This window comes from Perkinsus marinus (genome assembly GCF_000006405.1).
Source record: "Perkinsus marinus ATCC 50983 genomic scaffold scf_1104296929362, whole genome shotgun sequence".
Taxonomy (NCBI): domain Eukaryota; phylum Perkinsozoa; order Perkinsida; family Perkinsidae; genus Perkinsus; species Perkinsus marinus.
This window is the reverse complement of record NW_003216476.1, coordinates 66,701-89,735: the sequence shown is the minus strand read 5'-3', so window position 1 is coordinate 89,735 and position 23,035 is coordinate 66,701. Positions and strand designations below refer to the sequence as shown.

Sequence of the window (23,035 nt, the reverse complement as noted above, 5' to 3'; positions counted from 1 at the left end):
CCTCCGACATCCCCAGGAAAGGTGAGTAGCTCTTGGAGTGGTAGAGCTACTGAAGTGGTGCTATTCAGTTCGATATCGCTTATCGGAGCATCAAAGCTGGGAGGAGCTTCAATTCTCGTTCCGCTGATTGACACTATCCGAGCACACTACTTCTATCTAGTCTGACGGTAGAGGGAACGCCCTGAGCTGCGATGAAAGGCATCGCCGAGCTATTAAGCATGGCAAGACGAAACCCCGAAAGGGAGGGGCATGGCTCGTGATGGAACTCCATTGTTGTGTTCGAGTGTAGCTTGGTGGTTGGAAGAATCGACTACGTTTAAGCTCACCGCGGAAAGTATTAGAGTATACGGCAAGTGTAGCCTACTACGAACTCTATCGTACTATAGTCATTAAGTACACTTATCCTTATGTAATACTTTGTTCCGAATTTCCATCAGAGTATTGCAAGCGGAGAGAATTCATGCGTTCGCTTGATAGAGGTTATCATGTTAACCTAGGTTGAATGCCTAGGTACGCTTCGCTACCGATTCGCACTGCAGAGATGTAACCGTGAGGCGAGCGTATCTTCCCCGCGTTCCGTATGTCATAGCATGGTCACGGGCTGAAGGATCGTCTGCATTTTAACCCAATCCCACCACTCCCGGGAGCAAGTACCGAAAAGGGTGCAGACACGCACTGTCGTCGGCACACTCACTGAGTGTTACTCAGACTCTGGGTCTCTGAGTGTCTTTCCCTCATCGATACTTCTAGGGTCGGTTCGTACCGAACCACCCTACCAGACCCACGAGTGGGATATTTAAATGGACTTTTTTTGAAAGGTTCCCGTGGGTAATTCAATTACAGAACCTGCTGGGTCGTGATGACCGTGAACTGCCGTCTTGGTCCCATCATGGAGGATGGTAGCTCGAATCCTTTCATCTCAGTGGTTTCTGTTATCGCGATATTGTCGCGGAGATAACTACTATGCGACAGATCAAATTCCCATCACGTTTGGCGAGGGATAAAGATCGGCCACCTGATTTCCGGAAGGAGTCAGCAGGTAGATTTAGAGTGTGGAGGTTGCTGATCATGAGGTGCTCACCTTCTCAGAAAGTTCCGAAGTCGTACCAAAATTATCGATTCCGAAAGGACGCGCTATAGAGGTGAAAAACTCTCCGAATTTACTCCCCTGATTTCCAACCGTCGTATCGGACCGTTGAGCTTGGATGTTGCTCAGCGTAATAAGCCCGTTGAGGAGCCTCCCGAGTTGGACACATTTTTCATACCGGGAATACAGGAGACTCTCTATACTAACGAACAAGTGACATGTTTGGTTACATGACAATGTTCATGATTGGATTTCCTAGGTGGCTGAGGCTTTCAGAAGTATCGATGCGGATCGGAAAGGCTACCTTGATGAATCTGATGTGAGACACATGGGCGCCTACTGGCAGATTTCAGTGTTGATTCAATACCGAACAACAAAAGCTTTATATCTGCCGGCGAATGTCTCCCCTAGCGTTGTTCTTCCCCATAGGTAGAATTCCGTGAAGGTCTGTGGCTAGACATCAGAGTGCATCGTTCGCTCTCAGTTACGACATATCTTGGCTCTATCAGGCGAGACGGTCACTGGTGAGGAGATACAGGAGATGATCCGAATGCTCGATCATCACGGCACTGGTCGTGTTAGGTACCAGTCGGGTATTTTAGGGCGCGCACTAATGTTTATGCGCTGGGGCGAGCGAGAAATGCCTTACGTTAGCGCTCGCCCGAAAGTCAAATGATTTCACTCCAATTAGTTACCGGGAGTTTGCAGAGCTGTTTTTGAAGCCGCCGTTGGTGTTCCGTAATGTGGAGTTGGAGGAGAGGACTAGGCAAAGCATGCCCTTGGGAGATTATAATGCGAAGTAAAGCGTATAAGTATATATACCACCTAAAGCCCAGCTAATAGCACCGTGCTTATATTAGTATAGCCTGGTGATTTGGTAATTCTTAAATAGCAATTCCTGAATCGGTTGGAGTTAATCTTCTCAGTTGTTCAATGAACTGCTCTTGGAGATTTTACTCAGTGAAAATTTTTACACTCGAGTGCTTCCGTGAGAGCTGTATTCCATCATCGAGTTTAGTAGGCCTTAAATGAGGATGGTAGATACGGCTACAACGATGCATTTGAGATGGAGATAGCAGAGGCGGTAGAAGCAGAGCGGAGGAGGGTTAAGGAGGGTGGGGTCGGCTTGGAGGTTGCCATGCATGGCTGTGGTCTCAGCTCGATTCGTGGGGGGACTTACTAGAGATTCCCGGCGTGAAATTCTAGCGGCTTTCACAGAGGGAAGCGAGGCGGAAATTAGTGTGAAACCGTCGCGGATTAAGGAGATTTTCCATAAGTTCCAGGAGATCGATAAAGATGGGTCGGGGAGAATCGACTATGCTGAGTTTAGGGAGGTGTTGGTAGCACCTGAGAATGCCTTTTGGTAACTATGGTGAAGTAGGCCCTGGGGAAGGAGGATACGCCGATGTTACGACGGCTCTTTGGTATATTTGATTTGGATGGGTCGAGGGAGATAGATGTAAAGGAGTTCATTGGTAGGCTGCTGGGTATGTTGATTCGAGAGTATTGGTATACAGCAGTTCGGCTACTATAGATGAGCGTTTGCTATATTTGTGATAGTGCTATACTTGTGATATATTTCTAGAATATATTGCTAGAATCTTATATTTTGTGATATATTTGACTTGTGCTAGAATTTGTGATAGTGGACTTGAAATCGTCATTCGAGTTGGAATATAGAGGCCGCTTGCCCACTGAGTAATTCATCGAGGAAGATGGAGCTTTTCGTTGATGATTTTTTGAAGTTGATGACGATTCTTATAAGCGTAGTAGTAATAACAGTAGCAGTACTTGTAGTTTTAAATCTATCTTGCCAGTTGGATGTCTTATACATGTTATTATAAGATTACTTATATATGGTGTATATATTATATGTTATCTAGTAATTTATAATATTGGAGTTTCACCCTAGTGATGTGAAAAACACTAGTGAAAAACCCATTTCACATTTCACTTCGCGTAAAACGGGTGAAACTCCATTGATATGGTAGTTTGTGATTATTATATTATACTAAATTATACTATTAACTATATATTATATTATATAATTATATGTTGATATTGTTATAGTCGACTCTTCAGTGGGGTTATCAACGCATACTGATGCTACTCCGAAGGACAGGCTGAGGTTCGCCTTCATGATGTTCGATGAAGATGGCAGTGGCTATATTGACAAGGCTGAGCTTATCAAGATTCTAAGAGTTAATTCGCCAGGTAATGTCAAACGGTGGAATTGTGGTGGGCGTCTGTGAGTTCACGAAGGTGTGGTAACAGTTAATTGAGTTTCGGCTGATCGATGTTGACGTAGGTGACATTTCTGAAGCATGGTTGGAGCGGCGAGCTGAGGTCCTCTATGGTGAAATCAATCTTCCTTCTGGTGCTAAAATATCTCTGGAAAAGTTCACAGAATTGGCAGAGTTAAATCCCCAGTTATTGATACCAGCATTCCGGGAACTTAGGGAGGTTGATGTGGGATTTAATGTAGCTGTTGATGAATATGCTTTGGTGATGAGCTGTTGGTAGTTATCGGGAGACTCCAAGTCGAAGCGGAGAGGTAGCTTATTGTTGGGTTAATAGGAACATGGGCATCTATTCACATCGTGTTTCCCATGCCCTGGTGTTGGGTTTGGCGTAGCGCCATTGATTTATCAGTCTATATTTATAATGCCGTCTACAGCTGCTGTGATGAGTACTCCCTCTCACAGCGAGGAGGATAGTGATGGTAGTAGTAGTGATGGTACTGAGCCCCCTATAGGGAAGCATAAATCCCTATTTATTTTTGACTGGGATGATACATTATTCCCCACTACAGCCTTCCTGGGCGCCATGACTGGCCATGCTGGTGTCGAACGTGAGGCCGAATTACTGTAAGTTCTTTCCGTAGAAGCAATTAGGTGAAGTTGTGGAACTCGCATGTGGTACTACATAGTTGATATGGAAATTTTTCCTGAATTTTCGGTTGATAAGTTACTGTGAGAGAAATCAGTACTAACCTTTTAGCGTTGATATAAGTGTATTGCTAGACTGACATATCATCTTCGTTGTTTTATGATAGAACCTATTATATAGCATCTTGTTTCCTGTCGTTTCCAATACGAGGTGTAGGCAGGATTTCCGCAATTTATAACATGGCGGTGATCCATGTGATGAGAAATGGAAGTTTGTGAAGTAGAGTACCATTATTAGGTCCTGCTTGGAAGCCGCTGAAAAGGTCCTACGGGATGCAGTGTCGATGAGCAATGGCAACAAGGTCCATATAGTAACGGCCGCGAACCCAGCATGGGTGTATAAATGTGCTAGGAGGTAGTAGGTTGAGGTTTGTATGCGAGGACCTCTTTGTTGTTGATGATGAGAAGTTGTTGTAGATCCGCCTCTGGCATTCTACCACTCATTGATGGTAGCAACCCTAAGGTCGAGGTAAAGAGCACTACTGGTTTGGCGAGTAAGGCTCGGTCCATGGCTCGGGCGTTGAGCTCTCGTAATGGTGGTGGCCATACCAATGCTGAGTACGTTAGCTTGGTGAGTTGGTCGTTCAGTGCGTACTGAGTCGTGATGGTGTTGGTGTAGGTATTGATCGGCAACAGTAGATGCGACCTCAATCCGGCGAGGCTGCTGTCGAGGCTTATACCCCAGAGCTACGTGAAGTGTGTGAAGATGAAATCAGTGGGACCTAGGAGTGGTGTAGACGTTAATTATGTTGTTGTTGTTGTAGATTCCCTCAGTGGAAGACTTATCCAAGCAGTTGTCGAAGCTCAGTGCTGTGCTCCCTCGTATTGTCGCTGAGGAGGCTCATAAGACCTACGTCATGTGCCCAGAGGAAGCAACGGCTCTCAGAAGAGACGCTGTGAAGAGGCTCGTACCTAGTCGTTACGCTGGAAGCGATGATAGCGTCAGGCAACGACTTCGTAGTGATGCGAGTAGGGTCTGTTGCAATAGCGCTCGCCCTGGTGATCGATTTTGTAGGTACGTCTGCTGGGAGTGAAGTGAATTAGTGTCATCTTGTAGTGGAGTAAGTAGCAGTTGATAGTGTGAATGCCGTAGAGATATTGGTGATGGTTATTGTTATTGTAACTCTCAGTGAGGCCTTCTTCTTCTTTCTACCACGTTTGATAGTGGGCGTGGTTACTCTTGTTGTGAATAGTTACTTACTGGTCATAGGTCGGGTAGTGCTGTCACTATTAGGCCTGGATGGTTTCCTTTTATGGCTTGTTGGTCTTTTGTGGAGACGATGCTCTGTTGGTAGCTGTATAGGCAATCGCATTAGGCGGGCCTTCAGAGGGTCTGCCATTTCTGATACTGCTTTTGTTCTCGCAACATCATTGCTGTTAGTGGAATTTTGGTGGAGCGGTAGATAGCTCAACCGTGCTCTCCCAGTAACCATAAGGTCGTTGGTTCTATCCCTGGCAGCGGTGTTGTTGCCACCGTCACAGTAGATGTATTGGTAGTCTCCCAATAGAGCTAGTCTCCCTTTATCTTTCCGGTCCAGTACTGTGGCTCAGCCATAGCACTATACTATTGCCAACGGTCAACACATCTTTCGAGCCGTCTTAGCATCCTTATCTCGATCGGCCGTACTGCGGTGGTGGTGAACACCGAGATAGTCTCGGCCTCCTCCCGTGTTACGGTTGTGTCGAAGTTCGTTTCGTTTGAGCCATAGTGCTCTGGTATGAGGCGCCGTCGCCGCCGCCGGTTTAGATGGTGGTGGTGGTGGTGGTGCTATAGTCGGTATTATCTGCTAGTGGACGGTCGTCCATTGTCCTTCTTTGCTCGTGTCTGACTTAGTAAGGGAGGTTCTCCTTGCATTATGGTATGCGTTGTGTTCAACGAGGAGTGCTTGTCCCCGTACTTCCATCAACTGTTGAGGATTTGGTGTGGGATGATTTTCGATTTCGAAAACACGAGTTTGGGGTTTTCCCTAGGATGCCGCCTTCTGATATAGAAGGATTGCAGTTCCTCTTCGCTGAGGAGTTCCCGGCTGAGCAGGAGCAGCAATGTATCTATGGGTTAATGAGACGAAAGCACATGTCCAGGGAGGAGGCGCTAGGAGTTCACCCAAAGTTGGTATAGTTATTTATGGTATTTTTATAATTGTGTGGCAGATACGAACAGCAATTGTGTCTGCTACGGTCTGAAGAGGGTTTGAGGAGATTACTCGCGAGCAGCCGAAGTGGCATCACTCAATACAGACGGCAGCAGACCAACGCTACGTGTGGTGTAGCGTCGATGGCTATGGTGTTAGCTTCTGTCAGTGGTAGGATGCTCAGTGATGAGGCTATGCTGGATGAGGGAATCTTCGCTGTGCGCAAAGATACTCTGATGAGGGAAGGGATGACACTGGTCCAGTTACACGACAGTTGCCGTCGAATGGGATGGGATACGGTGATTGCGAGACCGCGTAGTGTGACAGAGTTGGAGAATCTTCTTGCGCACAGCGAAGATTTGTTGATTCTGAATTATGATATGACTGCGGCTGGGCAGGTCCCTTGGGGAGGGCATTTTGCGCCTATTGGAGGGTATCACGAGGAGACCGGTAGCGTGTTAGTGTTGGATCCTTGGCCCTACACAGAGCCTGTGTGGATTGATTTAGAGAAGATCGTTGGGTCGACACAAGGGTGTGATAAGAAGTCAGGAGAACCCAGAGGGATACTCAGAATTGCAGTATCACGGGTATCCTCGGTAATCTGCTCTGACTTTACAGCAAGGTCTGATACTACTGGGAAGCGCCACGTGTTGCAAAACTCAGCAACAGTTGGAGATTTTTGAAGTCGTCATTCATGAGCGCTCTCAGTTTCACTTGGTATGTGTCGGGTTGGTGTGGTGGGAGCCTCTATATTGTTGAGGTAGACCTTGTTGGGTTATGGTGTTTTCAGATCCGACTTTCTTCCTCCTCCTTGTAGTTTTTTATCAAGTTGTTTTAACATAGTCGATAACGCGTTATGGCGACCGATGAAGCAGTTCAAGTAGGGACTCCTGAGGCTGTGGTCGAAGAAAGAGGTAATAGTTAAGGCTTAATAATACATATAATAAGGTAGAATATGAACATGTTGGAATAATAAGTGTATAACATGATAAATACTGCGTCGTCTGTATTATCAGTATATATCTATATTTTTGAGAGATATCAGGTTTATTCATAAATGTATTTGCTTGGCCACTGTCTATTGTTAGGTCCCCATACCGAGAGCATTGATATAGCGTCGCCTTGTGTTTTCATGAGGGAGCACGCGTGGTTCTGCACGCCAGATGTGAAGGTGGAGCGATGGTTGCAGTGTAGTTGTTGTGAGGATGTATGTTTAGGCACCTGGTCTGCTGACGATATCAGAAAGTGCTTCTACGTTGCATTTTGAGCCGGATCCTCGGTTCGAACGTGTGCGGACGGACGGGATGGGGGCTTATCAAGTGAGCATAGTGCTGGTCGCTCTACCGCTCGGCTAGATTGGCTGTGTAGGTGTATATTGATCTGAGAGACCTTGTGGAGTGTGGAGCTGTTACTGTACCGACTAGCGAACTCGAAGGGGAATCTGTCCCCCAGGGTAGTACCATCATCATGACATGTTGTGGCTGGAGTGGTATTATGAATTTTAGGAACGTTTGGTCACTATGGCGAGACCGATCCGGATGAATACGCGGCTCATTTTCTGCAGTTGCAGTTGAGTACACTGCATGGGCGACGGAAGCATAAGATAGGATCAATAGGATCTATGGCTTCCGCTGATAAGGAGAATCCAGCATTGTCAATTTCGGATGATAATGTTGTCGTTTTCCAAGTATGTGCTAACAGCAGCAATATTGGCCTCGGTAGTCATATCCGTACAGTTCCCAAGTCGAGAGAAGCTGTATAAGGTGGCCCATAGACTTATTGATATTATCGATGATATAGCTGAGGACCGACGAGGTAGGGGGGCCGCTAAGACTGTTGTGGATGGCATTTTTGAATTGCCTTCGTGGAGTTGAGATATGGATGCCTTTGGTTAGTGGACGGAAGCCCAACAGAGATCAGTACGTTGACGGAGGTGCCCTTCAGCTGCAGTGCTGTTGTGGAAGGACTCGCTAAGATGGGTCTTGGTGGTGATACTGGTAGTAGCCACTGACCACTCGTAGTGATGGAATATTGTCCGTGTTCAGGTAGGAATGCTGAGGATTCATCAAAGAGTGGTATCCCTCCATCAGCATCGAGGGTGAGAATGGTGACTAGTATTACCGCGGTCAGTTGAGTCTTAGGTGTCGGTGGTGGCTATCAGTGATATACAGGGATCATCATCTGAGGGGGAGGAGGAGGATGATGAGATAGCGGCGCCTCTGTTGACTATACCTGTGGATGATGAGAGTGCCTTGCAGTACATGCAGAAGTAGTAACACTATGGACTGTGGGGAAGGTCGACAGCGGTGGGTGTAGGAGTTGCTCGACTAGCATTCGTGTGAATATTTACTATAAGCATTTACTGCTGTAAGGCTCGTGCCATGTTTTTGAGAAAAAAGGATGAATTTAGGCTTTTAACCACCACCTGAATGAAGCGATCGATGGTTAGTATCATATTACGTTACGTATATATTCATGGAAGGTGAACTCTCTACTGTGATCGTGTTAAGATGGACCTCTGTGATGATAATAATAGAAGACGCACTGTCTAGTGTGGCAACATGGGGGGGGTGGTTGAATTTCTCGATAGACACAACTGGCATATCCCTATTCTCGCAAACCGGCTAGTAGTGGCTCCACTGGCTTTAGTCACCTCCAAATTAAGGATCCCTGGTTGCTTACAAGAAGGGCAGCAGCTACTCTCTCGGATCACCTCCCTATTATGTTGCGGTTTACGGTAGGATGGTGAAAGGACTGCTTAGCTTGGTAATTGTATACCTCCTCAGCAATGGACGCTATCGTATTCGCCCAAGGTCCATGGTATATCATTGGATAACTTCTATAGGTAATTTCGTGGCGCGTGACGTTTTGATGAGGAAGTGTTGTTAGGCACATGGAGCGTATGCCTTGCCCTTCTGTCCTGCTGATCAGAGACACGGAGGGGACGGTGTTCGGGGCCCTTTGTATGGCTCAGTGGAGGAAGTCTGGAAAGTTCTGTGGGAATGGTATTAACGTTGGGTGATGGATAATTTTGTGGCGCAGTGACGGTTGTTTTAGGTGAAAGTTGGGTCTTCACCTTTGGCAAGCACGGGTATGATAAAGGGGATATAACAGTATACCCCTGGAGTAGCAAGAACGAGTTCTTCCAAGTAAGATCTCTATTTCGTGGCGCGTGAAGGTTCCTATCTTGTCACCTTCTTCAGTATGGTGATGAACGTCGCCTAGTGATAGGAGGTGGAGGAAGGTCTGGCCATAGTGCCATATGCATATACGATTCCTGGCTGAGAGTAATACTATGCAATGGTCTTGCAAGCCTTCTTATTACTGCTGGTCAATGAGTGTGCCAACAACAGTGAACAAGTGTGAACTCTCTAATATGGAAGCGTGAAAAACTCTACCTGAAACGACATTGTATTTCTCTGCTTTTCGAGCGTTGAGATCGCGAGAGCTCATCCGGTTGGTGGTGGGGCTGAAAATGACTTTGATTTCGGGCGGCTCAATTTGGTAGTCTCAAAGTTGGGTAAATTGACCGAGAAGGTATATTGGGTTAATCAGGATCTTGAGATGGTCAGTTTGGTGAGGAAAAATCATATCGTGTGGTAGCCCCACGACATGAGCGATGAAGCATTCGGAATTTCCGTCTATCTAAGTAGGGTATTTTTTAAGGAGTTACATGAGCTCAAAGTTGTTGACGAAACTCCTTCCGTTGGTCGCGTGACTTTGATTGGACCCATTGTTTGGGGAACCTAGTATCTTGTGGCTGTTATCACGTCATAGGGTGTGTATAGTAACGAACTAGTATAAGTTGACATTGGTGTGGTACTGTTTTAGGGATCTACTGGACACTGTTTGACCTACAACTCGGGGCCACTGGCATCGAGTGAAGACTTTGTGATACAGGACGTAGAGGTGTGGAGTCTGAGCACCCCTGAAGATGATTGATGATGATACTACTACTACTACCAATTCAACCATATTCAGAATCTTTTTTATCAGTACTATTATCCTGTTGAGAATACTGCAAATATTGCTAGTCATTTTCATCTTCGTCAGCAGTCATCGTATAAGGTCAGCAACAGTGTAATTTTTTCTCTGTCATATCATAGGACTCTCTCAGTAGTGTTGTGTTGTGTTGGAGTTGATGGCTTTCATCAATTTTAGGGCGAGCGAGATTGTAAATGCGCTGATCGATTTGAGAGGGTTGAATGAAGTGATGAATTGACTGAAGTTTCCTTTTGTTGTTGTTGTCACCACCCCGTTGTCGCCAAGATGATGTCCAAAAGGAAGTTGCAGAAGATTATGACCATGCCAATCAACCTGATCTTCAGGTGAGGAGGGCGATAGAGGTAAGGTAGACTAGCGACAGCTTTATCAGGTACCTCACTGAGAAGACTAGGATTGTCGTATGGTTGTAATAATGGCTATGGCGGCGGCCTATGTGGTGTCTATGGTGTGTTTAGATATGATCATAAGGATCTCCGTATGGAGGGGGTCATATTGGGCTTTGATGAGTATATGAATGTTGTATTAGATGACGCTGAGGAGGTCATAAGGGGGCTAATCTCTGTGATCGGGGATATGGCAATTTGGGATCGTTGAACTTGGATCCTTTTTGGAACATGACAAGAATTATCGTGCGTATGAGACTAGAGTAGTTTAGTGACACTTTATGGTTCATGTATTGGGGTATTCACTACGCCAGTTACCTTTATTACTGTGGCTTATGGTTGCTATTATGGTATTGTCGTAGTGGCCTGGTCGTATTGTGATTCGTCAGGTCAACACTAAGAAGGATACTCGTAGACCAGTGGGAAGGATCCTCTTGAAAGGCGATAATATAACCTTGATGCACGCAGTTAGCAATAGCGCTGCTGCGTAGAAGTAGTACTACGAGAGGTGACGTATATATAACTGCATCAACACTATAAGGGAAAGAGTAGTAGATTTTCTCTGTAGTGTTGACTTGCGACGATAGTGATGTGGTTGTGTTGGTTCAATCATGGTTGAGCTCGATGTAACGTCGTGGGTGGGCAGGCGTGCTGCTTACTATACGCCCAGTAGTGTCACTATCTCGGGTGAACTTGAGGGGACGGCGAGCTGAACTGACGTATTGTTTTACGGATGGTTGAACTTACAGTTTAGTTTGGGAATCCCTCTTGGAGTGGTAGAGCGGTTTGACATGAATATACGGTGGACATGTTTGGCAAGTGGATAGGCGTAGTTGTTCAGTAGTAGTAGGTGTATATGAGTAACACAGAATCGATGGTGGTATTAGAGTTGAATAGTAACTCCAAATAGAATATCACTGATGCTTCATTTGATTAGCTCATCGATTGGTAGAAAGCAATGGCGTCTGTGGTGAACTAGGATCAATATGAATGTATGTTGTTGATCCAACATTACTGTCCATATAGTGCCACACAAGATTGCTTAGGATTTCTTCTGGCCTGCTATAGACCATGTATATGGCGTTTCCTGATCTCTATTGGGTGTCTCCTAAAAGCGTGATCCGATTCGGATGACGGTGATGATCTTAGTTTGAGAAGGAACGGTTTCTACGATAACAGTAAAGCGTTATTTCATATGGCTTGGAGTAGAATTTTTATCATCACTGCTTCGTTGCTGTGATATCTTCGAGGAGTGTCGTGAACTGTCCCATCCATGCTGGATGCACTAGCGTTAGTGGTTGTATCGTTTTTCTCCTCGGCTCTCTAGGATGGCACATTGTAGTTGATTTCATTGTTGATCATATAGTGATGACCAGTACTCTCAATACGCCTGCTGCCTCACTAGTAGCCGATGCTGTGAAGGATTACCGACAGAAGTTTGGGGCTGAGCCGGCTGCTTTTGGTGCTGCCCCTGGTAGGTTGGGGTAATATATTATCAACCTTGTATTTCCTGTGTTGTTAGGTCGTATTGAGATCCTTGGTAACCACACCGACTATAATGAGGGTTTTGTCTTATCGGCTGCTATCGATCGTTATACGGTTGTTGTTGGTGGCAAGTCCCCTGATGATAAAGTGCGTCTTCATAGCAGTGCCTTTGCGAATGTGGTAGAGTTTGATATTAACGATGAGACCAAGTATGAGGGAGAGGATTCCTGGGCAAACTACTCGAAGGGTGTCATAGTAGAGTTGAGAAAAGCTAGCTATGGAGTACCTGCTTTCCAGGCCTCTATCTACTCCAACGTGCCAGTGGGTAGGAGGCATTCTGGACGATATAGTAGATTGAACATTTCCCACTCTTTAGGGGCTGGCGTGTCTTCATCTGCTGCAATTGAGTTGGCTACTGCTAATCTCATTAGAGAGCTGGATGGTCCTGATAGTAAACTGTATAAGGCTAAGCTCCTCGAGGTGGTGTTAGCATGCAAGAGTGCTGAGTAAGCAGTTTTTATGATGTCCATGCTCTTAGTTTCTTCTCTTTAGGAACAACTTTGTTGGTATGGGTTGTGGTATACTGGATCAATATACCTCGGCTTTTGCGAAGAGTGGCCAACTAGTCCATCTGGATTGCCGTGATAACAGTTGTGATTACGTTCCTCTACAGAGTGAGTTCAACAATGAGAATGCCTCTACTATGGTATATGCCGCTTCTTAGATGATGTTCGCTTCGTTCTGTGCAATACTCATGCTCCTCATCAGCTTGTGGACGGAAAGTACAATGAGTTGAGGAAGTGCTGCTTTGGTGCTGCTAAGGCGCTCGGTGTGCCATTTTTGAGGGACATAGATGCGGACACCTACGAGGCGAAGAAGTCTACTCTAACCGAAGATGACAGGAAGAGGGCGAATCATGTTATTGGTGAGTTGACGTGGATGATCTGTTAGTTTTAAAAGTTCATTTCTAGGTGAGAACACACGTGTTGCCGAGGCTATGGATGCGATATCTAAAAATGATATGGAGAAGTTTGGGCAACTCATGAATGCCTCTCATGTGTCGAGTAGAGATGACTTTGGGAACTCCTGCAAGGAGTTGGATATCATGTTTGACCAGGCGCAGGGTTGTCCTGGCTTCCTAGGAGCTCGTCTTATGGGAGGTGGTTTCGGTGGTTGCACTATCAATCTAGTGAAGGCTGATAAGGTGGATGACTTCTGCAAGGAAGTGGCCCAGTTGTATGAGAAGGCTAGCGGCATCAAATGTGATACCATTGCTGTGGCCCCTGGTGATGGTGCTCACGGTGGTAAACTGTAAATGAATAGTTTCTTATAGAGGTAGAGTATAGTAACGAAGATCCTCAGAGTTTTTTCAAAACTGTTTATAGTGTTCAGACTTTTCCTATTACATTAGTGTCTTGCGTTACTCAGTCACTATCGCAGCAGTCAGTGAGTGTGGCTATAGATTTGGGCTACGGAATGTTGTGGTGCTACTACTACCTTAGTATGGTAGTTGCATGTCTAATCCTTCCACGGTGCAGGGAGGTGATGATAGCCCCATCTTCGAGAAGGAGCGGTATCAACATGACATGAAACTGGTTCATGCTTTCACGGAGGCTCTGTATGATCATGAGGTTCGTTTGGAGAGGCATCTAGGTCGTATTGTTTGCGAGTCGAGTAAGGCGTCATCAGCACAGCAACCATCTATGTGGGTACGGGCGTATTTAGTCATACTACTATGCATTGGTGTAACTGCTCTGTTGGGCCTCAATTACGTGTTGCTCTACCCCTTCCTACAGACGTTATTCTGGGTCATTGTGGCCTACCTACTATTGTACCCACCAAAGCAGCTTATCAAGAGTGCCTTATTGACTGTGTTCCACATACCTCAAGCAAGTGCGGTACGGGAAGCGCGGGAGTGGAGCTTTGACCGGAGGTCTGAATCTAGTGGTTCGCCATGTCAAGAGGACATCAGGGCCAGTTCGCCTGGACAAGGAGGTGATGAGACTATACAGGTAGGAGGAGTCTCTTGTTTGGTGCATATGTGACGAATAGTGACCCGTATAGATAACACAAACCTCAAAGTGCATCAGCTTAGGTTTGGATAGGCCATCATTATCAGTGTAGCATAGACGTGAGAATCTCGATCAGCCATACGTGTATAGTCTTTGGGGTACGTGTGTATCGACGTATATCAGGATTTCAAGCTGAGGCGGTAGGTTTGAACATATGTAGCTCGTCGTTGGGGGGACCTTCGGGTGGTTGAGGAAAAGTCTATAAGTTTTGGTATATCCTACGACCAGGAATTACTTCAAGCCGTTGATAGTAGAATCCAACATATCTTGGTTTCTTAATAACATCTGTAAAATATGTAATATTAGATATCTTTATATGATTTCTTTATATTATATTTTCTACACCAGTCACCAGTAATATCTATAAAAGTGTAAGTAGAGACGCCTTTGTTGCTTCCAGGAGGCAGATGTGCTGCATAAGCGACGTGCTCCTGACCCACCACTGAGTCCAATGCATGCTATCTTGAAGATGTCTCTCCGGCAAGCTATTGATGCTACCACTCTCGTCTATCGATGTGTGGTGTACATACTTCTACCCAGGGATGACGGTGGCAGCAGTCTGTATTTCAGAATTTTGTGGCGCGCGGTAATATTATATCTGTACTTTTGGAAGTTTGCTTGGGCCTTCCCAGCAGTATATGGCGGTATACTGCGGTACACTCTCATCATTGCAGTATTAACATTGCTGGTACGATGGCTATGCGGTCTCGGTAAAGTGTTCCTGTATCTCCATAAGAGACGTAGAGGGAGGAGTAGTGTGCCTGGGAGTAGACGGCGAAGTCGATCGCGAAGTTGGTCCAGGAGGGTCAGTGAGGTTGGTAATACACCTACCGTTATGGATACATCTAGAGAGCGTTCCGACGATGAGGATGATGACGTAATAAAGGCTTCTAGTCATGGTGCTAGGAATGGAAAATTTCTTCACTCACTGCTACATTAGAGTGTAATATGGCGACGAACTTACTTCGAATACACCGTTAATGAAATCAGTAATTTCCGTCATTAGAGTCCTGTAGGCTGAACAAAGTCCTTCAGCATAAGGAGCGTGTAGTTGAGATCCATCGCAGAATAGATATTGTAGACTACGATCCGTATGTCTTGGCTTAGATTCGAGCCGCTGAGTCGTCACAAGATGAGGGGTCTTCATCCGAGCCACCGTTATCGGAGCCCGATAGTAACGACGAACTCCCACTGATGGTAGATGAAGGCAATCCTAGTGCACTACGCCTCGCTAGTCAGCGTCTTTTTACGGCTACCTATGATGGCTTCTCGATGATGTGCGCATGGTGTGGTAGGATATGCAGTAAATTCATCAAGTCTAATGCAGACTTCATCTCGGCTACAAGTGTGATGGTCCTGTTCTCGGTCCTGGGTACTATCCTGGCCGCTTATATCGGCTACAACATATCCCTCGAGTTTGCCTTTCTCTGGGATGCCATTGGTAGCCTATTTCGTGGCGCGCGAAGTTTGTTGGAGATGCAGGCCTTACACCCATACAAACAGTATGCAGAGCTAGCCTACTCAGCAGCAAGCGATGCGGTGTCACACTTTATCGAGACGGACTCTGTAACCACCAAAACCAGGGATCTATATAACTATATAGACATGGTAGTAGTACGCCTTGGAATAGGTGTTATTATTTCCTACCACTTGGGCGTTGCTCTAGGAGAGGGCTGGATTCATGCGTATATCGGGTCTAGCCAACCAGTCTTAGGCATGAGAAGAGTTGATATTTAGTGCTGTTACTTGATTATGCATCATCTTCTCTGCCACATGTACAACAACGCCCTGTTTAGGTGCTCTCGGGTGGGTCAGTGAATACCTCTTTAACAGAGGTGTCACCATTGATAGGGGATGAAGTGTTCCTGCGGTGCGAAGACACCTTTCGTAGATGTGCTCACGCACGAGGGGTTGAAGACATCTTTGCTGATATGTATACCATCGGTATGAAGGATCACCTGACGACCGTGCCGCTGGGTAATACCACTGAGGTCGCCCGCTTACTACAAGCCTGGAATCTGAAGGATCTAGTAACATCACCATCAATGCTGCTCTCGGCTTATAAGGAGGTCATAAGCCTATGCTCTCAAGTCGAATACCTCTTGCTACTTCAGGTGAGGCAGTACTATGATGCTGGTGCCTACGATGCCTCCATTGATCGAGGCGTGAAAGATTCAGTACAGAGCAGTGGCGCTGCTACGTTGGTGGGAGGACTCCTTATGGACCTGCTAGCGGCCTCTGGACATGCCTCGCTAGTAATATCCAGATCATTTGTATGTATATTGGTGCATCATCATCAGGCTGGCATACAGTTCTCGGTGAGCGTAGTGACTGGTATCATCGGTACCCTAGTGGAATCGCTCTTCCACTTCTTCTTCGCTGTCACAGCTCTATACTATCTCCTGCAGTCTGAACAAGGAGGTCTCCATGACTACATGGCTACAGTAAGGGATGATGGTCTGTGGATTATAGAGGACTAGGGATATTGATAGTATTAGTAGAGCCGAGTACTCACAGGTCTATGTACAGTCTAGTGGATAGTCCCAGAGTCATAGGGCGTCATGTACGCTTCCTCGTAGGTGTACCTATAGTTCATGTATCTGGGCGGATGTAGCCTCGAACGTGTGGTAGTTGAGCTTAACATCACCGTCTTTGATATCTCAGGTGTTACAAGTTATCGATCCCTCTTTCTACCTCTATAATATCCTCCGTAGAGCCCTAAAGGCTATACTTTATAGCGCTATTAAAATGTCCATATTCCACGCAGTTTACACATGGCTTGTCTTCTCGGTAATAGCTTCTCTGGTGCATACTGTGATGATATCGTTGGGGTTGCAGGTATTCGATTGCCCGGTGGCCTATATCCCGGCCTGTGTCGCCTTCGTTATCGGTCTACTTCCGGTCGTAGGTGCCCATTAATACCACACCATCGTTAACTCTTGCTCAGATATCCCCTTGCTCAGTCTCCTTCCTCATCGTACCATACATCTTCCTCTCCTATGATAGAGGTATGGCGCAGGTTTGTGGTGCCATAGCGGCGATATTGAACTTCCTCGTGTGGTGGTATGTCGGTCCGGCTATTTATTCGGAAATACCAGATGCCAACCCGTGGATGTCTGCGGTGGCTGTCGGCCTTGGAGTCAGCTGGTTCGGCGCCCGTGGTGTGATTCTAGGTCCAGCCATCGCTACTGTGCCATTTACTCTCTATACAGTAGCTTCAGAATGGCATGCTGGCAAATGCGGCTCACCCGGACCTAACCGTAGTCATACCACAACAAGTTTACTATCTCCTAAATCGGAGTATAGGGAGGCTTACGTTGATGAAGACGGCCGAATGTCCTCTGTGCCAAGTGGCCTGTTTGAGCACCTTTTGAGACAAGCCAAAGCATCATTTGATAGGGAGTTTGGTGGTCAGCAACAACAACAACAACAGGTGAAGACTGAGTAGATCGTCTCTGATGGTAGCATTATATAAGCATCGACCTACCATTGTCGCACCAATTCGTCTTGTAATATGTTATCAAGCATCATTTATTGCAGCTTTCCTCTGTTCGTTTAGTCTGAGAGCTCAATAAAAGGGTGATTGATTCGGTAGAACATGCACAGTAGTGACGAGGCCGATGGGGATTCCATATTTTGATTAGTGCTTGATGGGGTCTTTCTTCGACTGTTTCCTTCGATTATTCTTAGAGTGTCATTAACGTAAACTGTTAGGAACTTTTCAAGTGTCAAGCATAGCGTGTCATCCTTACGAGCATAAATGCCGGGGAATTTGGCGAACGAATGTCATCACCACTGAAGGTGAAGTGAGCAAGTCTCGCGCTCCCAAATGGACCTTGGGTCTGAGCCCTTCCATTTTGGAGTGCATACGACACAAGTCGGAGGCGCGGGAAACAGTTGTATAAGGAGTGTCAGTGGCCTTCTCCAATGGAGATGCCTAGGAGATGCTGGGTTTCTTGAATGGAGCATAAGGGACTTAGTGCAAATTCGAAACCAAGCGGAAACTTCTCGGGGGGTCGTCCGATTTTTCGAGTCGCAGCAGGTTGAAGTACTTGAATTCAGTCGGAGCGTAAAACGATATAGGCTAGCAAAACGGAGCTCAGAACTTTACTCATCCATTGAACGAGACTACTCACCATCAGTGCTGATCCAAAAACTGTCAACCCAACCGAACGGGTGAAGCAATAAGTGGCATAAGAAAGCCCAAGAAAGGTCGCCGTGTTGTTAGCCGAGTTGCATGTTATCCAACATATGAGAATATGTTATATGCGAACAATCAACCCAAACATAAAAATAATAAAGCTGATGGATCGGACGCGGTCACCATATGTTTTGATCCGTTATACCTATCTACCCTCCTGTTCAATATGCTCATGATATCGAACAATATAATATATCGTAGTGAGCACTAAATGATGATATAATAATCATGTTGATAGAATTACAACCCTATTCAGGCCTTGCTATTCAGGCTGCAGAGTTGGCTGCAGTAGTTACCGACTTCTGCGTGTCCGCAATGCTTCTAACAACTCCGTCCCGCCAAAGCAGGCATCGTCGACTTCAAGGAGATTAACATACTTCAGCTGTGGGATAACATCAACGAGTTCCTCGTGGAGGCCGCTGAGTTGCGAATCCTTGAGGATATTCGACCCGTCAGCGAGCATCCTTCCTACAGAGTCGACATCATACTGCCAAAGTGCCTGGATCGTAGCCAGATGGTTAGACGTCGGTTTGTGAGAGGCAGTTTCATTGATGTAGCTGAGCATCTCCTTGTTGATCACGTCGCTACCAGGTGAGCCTCTACGGCAGTCTCCATTCTGGCGATAGCATGTCAGCTTAGGGTTCCAGTTTGCGTCGAGGCACTTACCTTCACCTTCGACAACGAAGATGTTTCCACCTGATGTACAATCAGAAAATCACGTGCTCTGAGCGAGATGGGTTACCTTCTTCAAGTTTAGACTTGGCCTTAGCTTGTCTGACTGAGAGACCTTGCAACTTATCACATGAGCCGTCCGATCCAATAGGAGTCATAAGACCAAGACTGGCCATGGCCTGCCATACCTTCGCTCTACAATGATCATCATTGGGAGAATAGTGGCTGTTTATAAGCAATATCAACTCTTGTGGATGTGCACTAGCCCATGTTTTGACTTCCTTCAAAGCATCAGTGAAGCTGTGAATAATGGGTAGAATGCCATGATGCATATACAGCCCTGCTGTGTTGCATAAGAAACGCAGATCGAATGCTCGCACACCGCAATCAAGCTGCTTAGCAAAGCCCCCTTCTTGTACTTTGGCTATCTTCCAAAATGGATTCAATTTGGATATATAGCCGGTACCAGAATCGTGACTCCTGAGGTGACTCGAGATGCTGACAGCAATGATCATCGCCACTTACATGAGCATCGGCCATTCATTAAGGGGGATGTCCTCATTTTCGTGGGTCACGCCTGAAGACGTAACCGACAATAGTAGGATGGTCCAGATCGAGACGACGATCATAGGGTAGTTAACTAAGCAATATGGTTTGCGGATTTGATCATCTCTTATGGTTAGTTTAGCCCTGCTATTAGTTGCCGATGGTATCCGTAGAAGACCTGGGGGCTTCGGTGAATTGGGGCAACCTCCTATCGCTCTCTCACACCGCGTTGGGAAATCCGATTCGAGTGTCGAGGTCTGATGAGGCTGATGGCCCTCCTCGCTCCCCAGTGTAGTTGGCGAACTCCACAGCAGACGCAGATCATCACGAGCGGGCTGCCAAGGGGAACAAATCGAGAGATGTTCGAACTCTACTCCAATCTCGAAGCGATGCGAAGTATGCATGACGTATATGATAATTCCGTCACGGATAATTGTAGACAAGGTCTCCCGAGTCTCGGGACCGTCCCGAGAATAGTGGAGGCAGTGATCAGGTCGTGAATTGATACTTGAGGTACTCGATGCAAGTGACTGGCAACAACATCCAAGGAACAGGTACGGGTGTCAGATGATACCAAGCTGCAACCGACAAGGTTGGCAGAAGTAAATCTCACAAGAATCCACGAAAGACTCCAATTGTAGTCGACTGTTTCACGCATGAGCAACGCTCAGGACTCTCACGCCCGTCACGGTGACAGCGTCACCTACTGTTTATCTGTGTATGGCCGCACAGTCGGGCAAACAAGGAAGCAAATAGTATGTAGCGGACATTCGGTATAATGCTACTGCTAGCAGACTGGCTAACAGGAGTGGGCACATCCTCCAACCATGATGTGGAGATGCGTGTCGCATTGTGCGCGTTGTGCGGTCTCATGGTGATGGACACATCGGGTGTTCTTCGCTCAGTAAGCTCAATTACCTTCACGAAAACGACCCCTCAGGGGTACAGTTGGCTCTTGTGTTTATGAGAACGTCACATGAATACTTGAGGGTCTCGAACGTTCTCATTAAAATAGTTCAGCAGTCTCATGTTAAGACCGTGTCCAAGTTGTCCGTCAACCCGAGAGTTGCCTCCATTATGGTGGGTTCCATATCGATGTTGTCTGGCGCACATTGCCGTTTCTCTTCAACCGAAACTTTGGAACGCGACATACGAACTCGATACGCCACATCAGGAAGAGCCACATACTGCATGGATATGGACCATTATCTATATAAGTAGATCGATCAACTCTGCCTACTGCGCACTTTTCTTCAATGACGGAAAGACAGGACAGGACCTGACAGGTCTTATTCGACACAGGTCCAACCTGTGTTATTTAACGAGCTCCTCCAAATATCCAATCCTTACTCATTAAGGCTTGCTGCGTGGTTCCTCTCGAGCGCTATTGAACCTCCAAAGGACTCGTCAGCCAAACACTGCCATGCTCCCTATTGGCAAACGAGCGATAGTGAGCTGTGGTCAAGAGTATTAGGACATTGTCGGTGTACAGCACACTGTATATCTCCCATTCATAATCACTACTATAATGTAGTCCCACATAATCCCACTCGGATCACACTATAATGATTGAGCACCCTTTCTGTATCTTTGAGGCCACTGCGACCGCCACACCGCATGATGGAACGGTCACCTCATGATGAGGCTGATCAAGCTCGAGGCTTCTATATCCCCTCAATCCTCTCTGCTGGATTATCTCACCCTGTAGGATTGGACGGGGCCCCCGGTATCATATCAGTATCATACCCCGTCACGGGGGTATGATACGTGCTCCCCTACACCTGCGTTCTCACGTATTCGTATCCTGTTGGTCTGCTCATCATCGACCCTCGATGATCGCATTGCTTTCTCCGAATCCTGATCCTGCGGAAGCATCACCGAACAACACTATGGATCCATAACATACGAAGGTAAGATCTCGAGCTGCTTCCTCCGAGAGTTCTCCTCACCCTATGTCGGACGACAAGTAGGAGCTGAAGTTCAGCTGCTGAACCCCTCTTCGCGAATTAATCACACAATGAATTGGTAGGTGATAACGAGTGACATGAACACATCAACAAAGCCATGGAATACTCATCAAAGAGGCGCGAGGAACGGAAGGTCCTCACTATCAGCTACGGTACCTACATGTAGCATGAGATTGTTGGTACCATGGGTAGCGTACTTATAAGATCATCATTATCGATATTCTCCTGCCTTACTCGTTGCAATCGGCGTCTCTCATTTCTAACGATCACCAGAGAGTCTTCTAGCATCGTGATTACGTCACGGACTGATATTGCAAGAATAGCGACAATCGATATATCATCCCGCGGTTGAGTACCATCATGCATCTTTTCCTTGAGAAGTGCCTCGAGCTCGACAGATCGTTCGGTCGATCTACTATCCTGAGAAGGTAGGATGACGTTACTAGGCATGATAGATTCCTTTCACTTTAGGCTCGATCTGTAGTCGCTCCTCTCGAGTTAGCGGTCGGCATCTCGAGTGATCACCGCGCTTCACTCTATGACCACAGTAAATGCATCTCTTGATTCGCTCTTTGCGTTCTCGAGGCTGAGATGCCTTATCTCTAGCCTCGACGACCTGCTCCATAGGCGTGCTGTCTCCAACAGGAGGCTCAGGCTGTAGAGCTGAGGAAGCCTTGGGCTCGATGCCTCGGATTGCGCGGAAGATTGCCACAAGCAACTACGAGATGTGTCTACTCCATTTATAAAGCGATAGTCCGTACCGTAGTGATGGACTCCATGAGGCCGATGAGCATCAATTTGAAGGCATTGATGGAGGGATACATGATAGATGGATGGCTACAGAAGACGCCAGATCCCCCCATGTCTAATTAACCAAGTCGAGTACTATCAGCTTTACAGATCAAGTTAGAAACATTTTACGTCCCTCAGGTGGAGGCAACGGTGAACTTATGAGCTCATTCGCAGGACCACCAGTCAGAGGCTTATCTGCATCAACGAACTTGGAATCCCTCCACAGGCGTTCGTATTCGTCATCCTTCCTCTCGGGAGGCCCCACACGTGGTGTGGCGGTTAACTTAGCCTCGTTAACCTCCTTAGCCTTCAACTGGGCCTCTAAACGGGCTACTCTATCCAGTAGCTGCTGTTTCTGACGCGCTGCATCGAATGCTCTATCACGCCATTTTTCAACCTCAATCTGAAGTGAAGCGACCTCCTTGGAATACTTCTCTTTGCTCGCTATCTCCGACCACTCTGACTCGTAGCTTCGACCCTCTCTTCTAGTGTCTACCTCCCCAGGCATCTGCAGATCTCTATCTGCCCCGCCTGCCTGTGGGACGAGCTTCCCCTTGCTAGGTTGCCCATCACATTGTTCCCGTATAGTCTCAATGAACTGCTTCGTCACCCCTTGTGACGGTGCCCTCCCTGCAAAGTAATACAGACTCTCTCCCCCCTGGCTACTGCACAATCTTGTATCACGTCTCAGCATCATCCTAAAAGCTTCGACCCGACCCTCGGTACAGGACACTTCGAGTAAGGA

General features: G+C 46.7%; 8 protein-coding genes across 8 annotated transcripts in view; 6 read left to right on the top strand and 2 right to left on the bottom strand.

Annotated features, from left to right (window-relative positions):
* Window positions 1–963: 963 nt before the first annotated feature.
* Pmar_PMAR015848 (conserved hypothetical protein) lies at window positions 964–5,079 on the top strand (the record flags this gene model as incomplete). The annotated part of the gene is made up of 17 exons (XM_002787445.1): window positions 964–1,039; window positions 1,074–1,300; window positions 1,347–1,406; window positions 1,572–1,669; window positions 1,779–1,886; window positions 2,129–2,202; window positions 2,246–2,421; window positions 2,469–2,562; window positions 3,170–3,301; window positions 3,396–3,568; window positions 3,611–3,641; window positions 3,843–3,954; window positions 4,274–4,390; window positions 4,453–4,606; window positions 4,655–4,750; window positions 4,800–5,004; window positions 5,051–5,079. The coding sequence occupies 17 exons, from the start codon at window positions 964–966 to the stop codon at window positions 5,077–5,079; spliced, it is 1,962 nt and encodes a 653-aa protein (XP_002787491.1).
* A 909-nt stretch (window positions 5,080–5,988) lies between these two features.
* Window positions 5,989–6,879, top strand: Pmar_PMAR015847 (conserved hypothetical protein). Its single transcript, XM_002787444.1, has 2 exons — window positions 5,989–6,144; window positions 6,187–6,879. Exons 1-2 carry the CDS (start codon window positions 6,008–6,010, stop codon window positions 6,848–6,850), a joined length of 801 nt encoding a protein of 266 aa, XP_002787490.1. The 5' UTR covers window positions 5,989–6,007; the 3' UTR covers window positions 6,851–6,879.
* Window positions 6,880–7,001: 122 nt separating this feature from the next.
* Window positions 7,002–10,255, top strand: Pmar_PMAR015846 (conserved hypothetical protein). Its single transcript, XM_002787443.1, has 15 exons — window positions 7,002–7,081; window positions 7,256–7,338; window positions 7,385–7,486; window positions 7,536–7,620; window positions 7,673–7,854; window positions 7,904–7,982; window positions 8,063–8,164; window positions 8,213–8,265; window positions 8,309–8,436; window positions 8,817–8,904; window positions 8,954–9,012; window positions 9,057–9,172; window positions 9,225–9,316; window positions 9,371–9,454; window positions 9,999–10,255. Exons 1-15 carry the CDS (start codon window positions 7,024–7,026, stop codon window positions 10,107–10,109), a joined length of 1,422 nt encoding a protein of 473 aa, XP_002787489.1. The 5' UTR covers window positions 7,002–7,023; the 3' UTR covers window positions 10,110–10,255.
* Window positions 10,256–10,413: 158 nt separating this feature from the next.
* Window positions 10,414–11,141, top strand: Pmar_PMAR015845 (Small nuclear ribonucleoprotein E, putative). Its single transcript, XM_002787442.1, has 4 exons — window positions 10,414–10,495; window positions 10,543–10,578; window positions 10,628–10,712; window positions 10,945–11,141. Exons 1-4 carry the CDS (start codon window positions 10,437–10,439, stop codon window positions 11,044–11,046), a joined length of 282 nt encoding a protein of 93 aa, XP_002787488.1. The 5' UTR covers window positions 10,414–10,436; the 3' UTR covers window positions 11,047–11,141.
* A 782-nt stretch (window positions 11,142–11,923) lies between these two features.
* Pmar_PMAR015844 (Galactokinase, putative) lies at window positions 11,924–13,355 on the top strand (the record flags this gene model as incomplete). Its single annotated transcript, XM_002787441.1, has 6 exons — window positions 11,924–12,029; window positions 12,078–12,365; window positions 12,417–12,546; window positions 12,593–12,714; window positions 12,765–12,965; window positions 13,012–13,355. The coding sequence occupies 6 exons, from the start codon at window positions 11,924–11,926 to the stop codon at window positions 13,353–13,355; spliced, it is 1,191 nt and encodes a 396-aa protein (XP_002787487.1).
* A 2,802-nt stretch (window positions 13,356–16,157) lies between these two features.
* On the top strand, window positions 16,158–17,560 carry Pmar_PMAR015843 (transmembrane protein, putative; the record flags this gene model as incomplete). The annotated part of the gene is made up of 6 exons (XM_002787440.1): window positions 16,158–16,181; window positions 16,227–16,367; window positions 16,413–16,556; window positions 16,777–16,902; window positions 16,951–17,016; window positions 17,060–17,560. 6 exons carry the CDS (start codon window positions 16,158–16,160, stop codon window positions 17,558–17,560), a joined length of 1,002 nt encoding a protein of 333 aa, XP_002787486.1.
* A 731-nt stretch (window positions 17,561–18,291) lies between these two features.
* Window positions 18,292–19,627, bottom strand: Pmar_PMAR015842 (hypothetical protein). The gene is made up of 3 exons (XM_002787439.1): window positions 19,511–19,627; window positions 19,056–19,465; window positions 18,292–19,009 (listed from the first exon to the last, which is right to left on the bottom strand). The coding sequence occupies exons 1-3, from the start codon at window positions 19,612–19,614 to the stop codon at window positions 18,606–18,608; spliced, it is 918 nt and encodes a 305-aa protein (XP_002787485.1). The 5' UTR covers window positions 19,615–19,627; the 3' UTR covers window positions 18,292–18,605.
* Window positions 19,628–21,940: 2,313 nt separating this feature from the next.
* Window positions 21,941–23,035, bottom strand: part of Pmar_PMAR015841 (hypothetical protein) — a gene marked incomplete at both ends in the record, with an annotated part of 4,462 nt that continues 3,367 nt past the window's right edge. The window contains 3 exons of the mRNA XM_002787438.1: window positions 21,941–22,216; window positions 22,260–22,363; window positions 22,420–22,920. Coding sequence (XP_002787484.1) covers window positions 21,941–22,216; window positions 22,260–22,363; window positions 22,420–22,920 — 881 coding nt within the window. The remainder of the gene's footprint in view (window positions 22,217–22,259; window positions 22,364–22,419; window positions 22,921–23,035) is intronic.